Source organism: Camelina sativa, chromosome 2, assembly GCF_000633955.1.
Source record: "Camelina sativa cultivar DH55 chromosome 2, Cs, whole genome shotgun sequence".
NCBI classification, from domain to species: domain Eukaryota; kingdom Viridiplantae; phylum Streptophyta; class Magnoliopsida; order Brassicales; family Brassicaceae; genus Camelina; species Camelina sativa.
In genome coordinates this window covers 928,374-938,172 of record NC_025686.1, presented here as the reverse complement: position 1 = coordinate 938,172, position 9,799 = coordinate 928,374, and the positions used below count along the sequence as shown (strand labels likewise).

General features: G+C 29.2%; 3 protein-coding genes across 3 annotated transcripts in view; all 3 read right to left on the bottom strand.

The window, feature by feature from the left end:
* LOC109126265 (WAT1-related protein At4g01440-like) overlaps positions 1-364 on the bottom strand; it is a gene marked incomplete at its 5' end in the record, with an annotated part of 7,495 nt that extends 7,131 nt beyond the window's left edge. The window contains 2 exons of the mRNA XM_019229526.1: positions 73-224; positions 305-364. Coding sequence (XP_019085071.1) covers positions 73-224; positions 305-364 — 212 coding nt within the window. The remainder of the gene's footprint in view (positions 1-72; positions 225-304) is intronic.
* LOC104712994 (WAT1-related protein At4g01440-like) lies at positions 448-2,539 on the bottom strand. The gene is made up of 6 exons (XM_010430013.2): positions 2,278-2,539; positions 2,080-2,142; positions 1,509-1,625; positions 1,035-1,434; positions 802-953; positions 448-723 (listed from the first exon to the last, which is right to left on the bottom strand). Exons 1-6 carry the CDS (start codon positions 2,460-2,462, stop codon positions 552-554), a joined length of 1,089 nt encoding a protein of 362 aa, XP_010428315.1. The 5' UTR covers positions 2,463-2,539; the 3' UTR covers positions 448-551.
* On the bottom strand, positions 6,342-9,138 carry LOC104712983 (WAT1-related protein At4g01430-like). Its single transcript, XM_010430003.2, has 6 exons — positions 8,864-9,138; positions 8,141-8,203; positions 7,835-7,951; positions 7,287-7,707; positions 6,969-7,120; positions 6,342-6,851 (listed from the first exon to the last, which is right to left on the bottom strand). Exons 1-6 carry the CDS (start codon positions 9,040-9,042, stop codon positions 6,686-6,688), a joined length of 1,098 nt encoding a protein of 365 aa, XP_010428305.1. The 5' UTR covers positions 9,043-9,138; the 3' UTR covers positions 6,342-6,685.

The following is a 9,799-nucleotide window of genomic DNA, read 5'->3' as shown; positions in this document are numbered from 1 at the left end:
ATATCAAGAAGAACATTCACATTCACATTCAAAAATTCATATGTTCTATTAATATATATTGTTTTGACGTACCTTCCAAGGCAAATTTGACGATGAAGGATCGAGAAATCAAATAGTGTAGCGAATATAAGCCCCACGGGAGTAAAAACAGAAGTAAAGATTGGCCCTCTCTTTCTGATGCACCAAGACGTTCCCACCGTACATATTCCTTGTGCTACCGCTCCCTATTATTAACACGTAACACGTTCATAGTACTTATGGAAAAAAAGACCATCTTATGTTATAATAATAATAAAAATCTTACTGCGTAAACAATGGTGATGATGTCGAGTTTATCTGTGAGGATCCAAGCCCCGATATCTCGANAAGATACTACTATGGTGCCGAAGATACACAATAATAAGCAAATTGTGCGAGAAAATTAAGGAAAAGAAGCAATATGTGGACTAGTTTACTGATCCGTTGGACTAGTTCATGTAAATTATCGGTCAATATTGGTATTATAATAAAATAATGTATGAAGTGAAGAAAAAAAGAAGTCTATAATCAAATCAAGGAGTCATTGGAACAATAAGATGACCCTTTTTGTATTGTTCATCATCTTCTCCTCCGTTTTCATTTAAATGAGAAGGTGACCTCTTTGCACACTCTTCCTTCATTTGCCTGACTTTTCCCAACAAGAATATGTATAGTCCAAAGATTACAACCCCAGATCCGATAACACTACATATATCAAGAAGAACATTCACATTCACATTCAAAAATTCATATGTTCTATTAATATATATTGTTTTGACGTACCTTCCAAGGCAAATTTGACGATGAAGAATCGAGAAATCAAATAGTGTAGCGAATATAAGCCCCACGGGAGTAAAAACAGAAGTAAAGATTGGCCCTCTCTTTCTGATGCACCAAGACGTCCCAACCGTACATATTCCTTGTGCTACCGCTCCCTATAATTAACACGTAACACGTTCATAGTACGCATGGAAAAAAAAGACCATCTTATGTTATGATAATAATAAAAATCTTACTGCGTAAACAACGGTGATGATGTCGAGTTTATCTGTGAGGATCCAAGCCCCGATATCTCGAGATTTGATGAGGCTTAGAAGGGCGCATTGGATGGTGCCAAAAAATGATAATACGACAGTACTCGAGTATTGACATGGGTACTTTTCATTCACTTTGGACTGTATCAGCATCCACGACCCGAAACAGCTACTACCCGCAAAGAGAAGTAAGCATCCGACTAACCAATTCTCGGGTTTCATTGCGGGTTTATTGTTCATCAACTGATGAGTTTCTAGTTTTCCATTTTTTGTCAAGGGAACACCTTTGTACGTTGTGAGTAATAAAGCTCCTCCTACGCATATCAAAGTGCCCATCACCATCCCCATAACTGCTTTACTTTTCATGTTTAGATTCTCTACCCTATACCCAAAGAAATGGAAAATATTAAATTTAATTCGTTAAGTTACTTAAAAACTATTAGACATTTAGTTTACCTGAATATTAGAGCCATAACGAATGTAATCGCAGGGGTCATGCTAATAAAAGCACATGCTAACGTAGCCGATGTGTATGATAGCCCCAGTAGGAAGAAATACTGAGTCAAACTTGCCCTAAAATATATTAAAATAACATTTAGCTCAATATAAGAAAAATAATATCTTGATTAGAATAAAAATAATTAGGATACTACAACTACAATACTAAAAAATTATCCTAAGTATTTTATGAAATTAAGTAAAAGTTCATATTTTTCAAAATTCATCAAATAGTCTATACGTAAACTTTAAACTCCAACTTTTTAGAGCCTTGCTAAACACTAACTCATAAAGCCAAAATCTTAAATCATATATAACTCTTATATAAATTCCTAATAATCCCAAAAACTATAATAAAGTGGTTTATTTTCTTAATTTTGAAATGATCAACCTATTTCTTCATTTAGACTATATGTATATCCCCTTGTTATACTGCAAGTGCAACAAGAGAATATAAAGTTCTCAGCGTAAATTAATGAAAGGGGATATTAATTTAAAGTTCTCAGCGTAAATTAATGAAAGAACGAACCCAACAAGAGCACTGAAGAAAAGCTGAACCAAGATGTTGAGCGTAAGTTTCGGTCTTGTTCTCCTAAAAACACACACAATGAATAATTTTTATCATTAATATACAAAACAGTATACATATAAAGAAAAAATTTATACCTTTAACAAAAATAAAATAATAGTGTATAGAGAAATAAGCAAATGAATATAATAGACTAACCGTTCCCAAAAAAATGCGTATGGTGCCAAAAATAAGGTGGAGATAGCGAGACGATATGTTGCGATAACCATATGGTTAACACCACCATCGAGTACCTTTTTAACCAAAGCATTACATAAACCCAGCGCCGAATTAATGATAACCATGATAATCACCGGCGTCCATTTGCCATCGCAGTAACCCATTATCAATTATAAATTGACTGCTACGTTCAGAACTGATCTCCTCTCCTTTTTTTTTTTTTGTTCCTCACCTCTTTCGTTTTTCTCTAAGGTGTACGTATGAATGATTGAAGGAAGAAACTGGTATATATAGAGGTTTTGTTCACAAATCATATTACGAATTTATAATTTAAATGATTATAATTAAAGTAAGATTAAAAACATGAGTCCATCTTATGTTTCTCTTTAGATTGCCACACAAATTTCACTGAATTAGACATATGACATTGACGTAGACAATGGTCGCCATTAATTATAATTGAATTTTAAAAATATTTCTCTTAATTGTTTCCGCTGGCCTATATGCTTTACGCAGTACGTTATTATTTTTACTAAAATGGAACGGTATATATAATCCATTCTATTAGCTATAGGAACAGAACAAACTATAATGGTGTAAGTATTTTCTGACTTTGTTCGCCCTTAAGTTTAATTATTCTGCTTATAAATCTGTACTACTAAAATTTTCAATAAATTACTGTATAAAAAAACATACAAATTTGACTAGGAAATTCATAAAACTTAACTAAAAGAGTCTTAGTTATTTTAAGAACGATATTATAACATTTTATTTTCTTGTTAAACCATAGTGGTGAAGTGGTATAGAATCATTGTCATTGACATTGACACTGTTTTTCTGTTAGTGATTGTACACGTTTGAAACTATTAAAAACTTGAGCTTTTTGTTTTTCATTTTTATTTTGGGCTAAAACTGATTTTGATTGGGCTAAAATTGATTTTTTCCAATGCATATTCATTAAAAAACTTCAAAGCGTGTTTTTAAGGCTTTGATTGGAAAAACATATAAAGAAGTTTTTTTAATTTTATCATCCAATCACATTTATTAGGAGAGCATATAAATGAGCATTTAGAAGCTGCAGATGCTCTCGTATGCTTTCATTTGAAGCATTTTCCAAACATTTACATCTAAAATATTAATATATATTAAAATAATTTTTAATAATTAATTTATTTTGTAAAAATAGAAATTATGATTTTATAAAAGATAAATTTATTTGTTAATATATATGAGAAAGTACTTACTGTTATTATTTAAAACAATATAATAATTTATTTAATACATTAACATATTAATGTGGATATAATGTTTATAATATATATTATTGTTTTATTTTAGTTTAATGTGTTATATTATATATTTTAAAAAGTTATTGAAATTAAAAATGTAAATATAGATATAAACTTTTACAAAAAATTATAATATATAATAATTATTTGTAATTAATGTGTAATATTATAAATATATATAATTAAAAATTATTAAATTACACATTTATATATAACAATTTATAAAATTTATTAAATGTAAAATATATTTTTAAAAAATTATATAGCAATGAGTGATAATTAATTTTTCAATGAAACACATTTAAATTATAATTTTTAATTAATATTATATATTAAATATAAATATAATATCTAATATTAATTAATACCCAAAGGCAATTAAATACCCATCCTCCCACATTGATTAATTTACCATAATCTATTCACCTAAACATAATTTCAAAAAAAAATTGTTTTCTCCAGATCTCCTTTGATCAACCCTATCTTTCCCATACTCCAAAAATGACACGTTCCTCACGACAAATCCCCTTTAAACCACGTGATGTTGCTAAAAACCTGAATGATGAAAACAGGAAAGTACTCTACGAGCAATATCATCTGGAACTGGAAGACAATTCTCGAGTAGACTTGGAAGGATTTCGAGACTTGGTTTCTCATCTGAGTATAAGCTATATTGATGTAGAGTTTGTGAAGCTTTTTAAGCATATAGAAAAAGATGACGATCACTCCATAACGAAGGAGGATTATCTTCAAACTGTTGATGTTCCGCAACCACTTATGGCCTGGAATGCATTGGTTAAGCCAATTGCTCTTGGTACTCAACAGTTTGAAGATACTCCTCCTTCGTTAGGTGAATAGATTATGGTAAATTAATCGATGTGGGAGGATGAGTATTTAATTACTTTTGGGTATTAATTAATATTAGATATTATATTTATATTTAATATATGATATTAATTAAAAAATATAATTTAAATGTGTTTCATTAAAAAAATTAATTATCACTCATTGCTATATAATTTATTAAAAATATATTTTACATTTAATAAATTTTATAAATTGTTATATATAAATGTGTAATTTAATAACTTTTAATTATATATATTTATAATGTTACAAATTAATTACAAATAATTAATATATATTATAATTTTTTATAAAAGTTTATATCTATATTTACATTTTTAATTTCAATAACTTTTTAAAATATATTATAAATGTTATATCCACATTAATATGTTAATGTATTAAATAAATTATTATATTATTTTAAATAATAACATTAAGTACTTTCTCATATATATTATCTTATAACAAATAAATTTATCTTTTATAAAATCATAATTTTCTATTTTTACAAAATAAATTAATTATTTAAAATTATTTTAATATATATTAATATTTTAGAGTTAAATGCTTGAAAAATACTTGGAAAATGCTTGGAAAATGCTTCAAATGAGAGCATATAGGAAGAGAGCATATGAGAGCATATGCAGCTTCTAAATGCTCCCTTATATGCTCTCCTAATAAATGTTGATTGGATGATAAAATTAAAAAAACTTCTTCATATGTTTTTCCAATCAAGGTCTAAGTAGGTTTAAAAACTACTCCCTCTGTTTCATATTAAGTGTTTATTTTAGACTGAAAATTTTGTTTCAAAATAATTGTCATTTTGTATTTTCAATATAAATGTTTGGTAAATTTTCCAATTTTATCCCTACTAATTTAATGTATTAACCAATAGAAAAAAATTGTATAATATATTGATCAGGGATAAAATAGAAAATTTAATGATTTTTTTAATATGTGTGAGAAATCCTAAAATAACACTTAATATGAAACAGAGGGAGTAATATTTTATTATATATATATATATAATTATATATCAATAAATACAGAAGTAGCTAGATATGTATATTAATTGAATATTACAGTTGGTTAAATTAGACTCAAATTTGCTTTTGTTATTTTTAGTTTATTGGTTTGTCATTATAAATTCTAATTGTCTTTTTTTTGCTTTTCATGTTCATTTTTTTTTTAATCTTTATACATGTGTATGTGTTTCTTTTAATTCCCCATTGATTGATATATGTATGTTGGCTTTAATCTTCTTTTTCGAAAGCAATAAGGAAAGATAAAGTGAGAATGAGATAAAGCTTTTATTTCTATCAGGATCTATACCTAGTCCGCCAATTTGTTTTCTTCGAAAGATAAGGGACTTTTTATCAAAAGATAATGAAAACACAATTTGCATCCTTAAATAAATTTAAAAGAAAAACTGAAATCGATTGAGATTGAAAGGTTATGAATCAGACTGCAGATCAAAGCCAACAAACCAAAATTCAAAATAAATACTACGACGTGGGCGACGATCATATCAATGTCGTGCGACCATGTAATTGTGTGACTGTGGTTAAGGCTCTGTAATTGCTAAGCGTTAAGGCTAGCTAGATCGTATCTACTATTTTGAAAGTTTATAACTGTGATCATTGAGCAATGGACGTACTAATCATCGGCCTAACCCTGGCCCAACATTTTCGGGCCGTTCAGTTCGGTTAAGGAGGGAAGCTTTATTTATAGTGTTTGAAATTTGTGGTAAATTATTGATTGGCATTTTAATTATAATTTACTTTTTAAATTTTAACTGATTTTCTTTTTGTGCTACTACAGATTCATATGCATATTATCTCTTGTCTTTAAATTTTAAATTTTGAAAAAGTAAATTGTTAGATATGGGATCCAACAATGCCCAAATAGACAATGATATTCTTTAGCTATTATTGTTGCATCTCTACTGCTTTTACTCTTTTTTTTTTCTTTGGTTACATATTTAAGTAAAATGTGCCAAACATTAAAATTTAACTTAAAACTGTAGCTAGCTAGTATATATGGGCACTTTAGAAAAGCAACATAATGACAAAAACTATTTCGAGCTAAACCTCTTTCTTATCCGAACAAACGTATCAATCCAACGAGCCGTTACAATGAGTTTATCTTTAATTTCTTGGAGTCACACCCTTGAGTGAATAAAGTCTTATAATTCAGAGCTGATCAATGACACTTATCACGATTATGTGATAGCAACTTCCCCTCACACATCAAACGGGCAATTTAGTATCCTTATCATTTGTTATCACATGGTCTTCGCTTTCAATGTTCTCACTGGAAGTGGTCAATGTCTTCGAAACAGACTGATCTATCTCACTCTTCTTTCCCCAAAGAAACACGTAGAGACCCGTTATAGTCACTACGGATCCAAGTATGCTGCATATTTTTGTTTCATCACAAATAAGTAAATATAAGGATATCAGTGCATGCATGGACCGACCTTTGGTTATATTATATGTAGAGTATATTATATGATATGATTTGAGAATAAACCTGCCGAGGTATAAAGGAGAGCGTAAGATGAGGAAATCGAATAACGTAGCGGCAACCAGACTGACGGGGGCGAATGTTGACACGAAAACTGCTCCTGTCATTTTTATTGACCATGACGTTACAACTGTCGACATCGCTTGTCCCACTATTCCCTGATTATTTTTCATCAATTCATCAACTCCTCGATCGTGTTTTTTTAACATAATAACCTCACCGAACATTTCATCAGTATTTTAAAGCTTACCTTATACACTCCATAATATTTTTCGGCTTTTATGCTTATGTACCTAATTAAAAGAAAAAGAATAAAAGACTTACAGCGTAAAGGATGATGAAAATGACAAATTTATCTTCGACGATCCAATCTTCGACTTCTCTACTCTTATAAAGACTCAAAATGGCACATTGAAATGCTGCGAAGACTGACATGAGACAAGTGCTTGAGTATTTATTGCCAGGATATTTTAAGCATAATTTTCCTTGATACAACATCCATAGAGATAACAACACTGTTCCAATGATCAGATAAAGACAGCCTAGAAGCCAGTTCTTTGTTTGGTCGTGACCATCGTTATGTAACGTGTTCTTGTTCTTTTGAAGAATTCCTGGATGAGAATGATGGTTTGATATCTCCGGGCCTTTGTAAAATGTCAAGAACATTGCTCCCATTATGCAAATTAGGGTTCCCATTACTTTGAGCACACCTGCTTTGCTCTTCAGGTTTTGGGTATTCTCTATCCTGCAAATATTTTTATATAAAAAAGTACGACACAAATTTTGATATAAAATTTTTTTTTTTAAATTTGCTTTTTTGAGTCTTTATAAGAGTAAATAATGTAATTAAATTAGTTGCATACTTGCGTTACCTGAAAACAAGGGCTAACGCAAAGGTGATAGCAGGTAACATGCTAACTAGAGCCATCGAAACAGTTGCTGACGTGTACGATAGTCCAAGCAAAAAGAAAAATTGCATCAAACTTGCCCTGCGTTATTTTTAAGGCCAAAAAAAAAAAAAATAAATAAACGAAACAAAGAGCTTGTAATTAATAAGAGATTACGTGTTAGAAAACACTTATATCCTTTTCTCTCCTTTCTAAAAGTGAATAAAATCAGCAAAAACAGAGGAAATTGCGTAATATATACAAGATTAACAAGTAGTGAAAAGGACAAACCCAAGTAATCCGCTGATGAAGTGTTCGCCCAAAAGCATGAACGTTAGCTTTGGTCTTGTTTTCCTATAACAAACTCATTTAAAGAGCAAGCTTCATTACTTACATATATACAACATAATAAGAACTTATACTATTATATTCATACATACATATATACATGCATGCATACACACACAGTATATAGATATATACACACATAAATATACATATATACATACATATATGAGAGGTTATATATCAGTAATATTACAGCTTAGTATCACCGTGTCTCAAAAACAAAAAAGTGGTGATATATAAATCAACGGAAATACCAACATTACAAACTTAATTTCGATTAGTTCGGACTTTAACAGACGAATTCATGGCACATGACAAAGATGTCGTATTACTAGTTTACTAGTGTAAGATTGACGACAAGTTTAAATTCATGGGTTGTTTACTTAAATATTGACGCATAAAAGAAATCATATATGGAGATTAAGAAGAATTAAGATTATTCAGAATTTAACATACAATGGTAAACATATATGAGAACATATATTTTATTGTTGTAATGGTAACTAAATATAATATTTTAAAGTTAGTTAACATTTCGACTTACGTCTGAAATTGAATCATATACATATATTTTTTTATTAAAAAATACATAGCCAGAGAAATTTGCTTTTAACGATAGTTTCAAATCTGAGTTTTGAAGCCGAACAAGAATCAAAATGCTCTTACCTCTCCCAGATACAAGAAAACGGAACCAAGATTAGAGCAGAAATAGCCATTCTATAAGCACCAAAGATCATATGGTTAACACCAACGTCAAGTACTTTCTTAACGAGAGCATTCACTGATCCCATTGCAACACTTGATATTAACATTACTATCACTGGTGCCCATTGTTCTTCCTTCATCACCCTTCTCTCTCTCTCTCAATTTATTTTTATTTTTTATAAGTTTTGTTTTCTGTAATGTCGAATGTTTTTCTTTGCGTTTGGCAACAACACGCCTTTACATCTACTTATATTTATAATAAAGCTTCTAGAGGTGGTTGCCACATTGGATATCTTTTTCTTGTTACCTTAGTTCAATATCAATAATATTTGAAAGTATAAATTTGATTTTTAAATTATGTCGAAGATATTATAGTTTGGTGGTGGTAGATCATTTTCCAAAGGAAACTTTAAATCAAATCCGGATTCAAGCTCTCAGTTGTACACAGAATGCAATGTAGCTAAGAAACCCAAAAAGTGAGTAAGTTGTGCTTTTAAAGAAACATACAAAGTTAAAACAGCTAATTAGTCTGAGCCTAATATCCCAAAATTGATTAAGAAAATAATCATTTTATCACATTTTATCTATTTTCTAAATATCTCTATCTCAAATATGTTATCTAAAGAGTTAGAATAATTAATAAACTGTAAAAAAAATTATTTACGTGTCAATGCCACATTTTTGAAATTATTTCAGAATAGTTTGTTATGTGAAAATTACACTATAATTAAGCCATTATTAAAAAAAACATAACCTTAAAAATATGCAATTATATCTTAGCAAAAAAGGTAGATTCTTGTAATTAAATGGCACAAAACAAGTTTTTTTTCTTTTTCAAATCTAGCACAACATCTCTAAAATTCTAAAAATAGCATTATATTTTAAAATTGAACTCTA

Bases quoted from the DNA above. Each gene is read 5' to 3' on its own strand.
- LOC104712994 (XM_010430013.2), bottom strand. From the start codon at position 2,462: ATGGGTTACTGCGATGGCAAATGGACGCCGGTGATTATCATGGTTATC. The intron at 1,435-1,508 runs GTAAACTAAATG...CTTTGGGTATAG, and splicing joins GTTATGGCTCTAATATTCAG to GGTAGAGAATCTAAACATGA. The intron at 724-801 runs GTACGTCAAAAC...TGATATATGTAG, and splicing joins CGTCAAATTTGCCTTGGAAG to TGTTATCGGATCTGGGGTTG.
- LOC104712983 (XM_010430003.2), bottom strand. From the start codon at position 9,042: ATGAAGGAAGAACAATGGGCACCAGTGATAGTAATGTTAATATCAAGT. The intron at 7,121-7,286 runs GTAAGTCTTTTA...AAAAATAATCAG, and splicing joins TTTTCATCATCCTTTACGCT to GGAATAGTGGGACAAGCGAT. The intron at 6,852-6,968 runs GTTTATTCTCAA...AAAAATATGCAG, and splicing joins TCTCCTTTATACCTCGGCAG to CATACTTGGATCCGTAGTGA.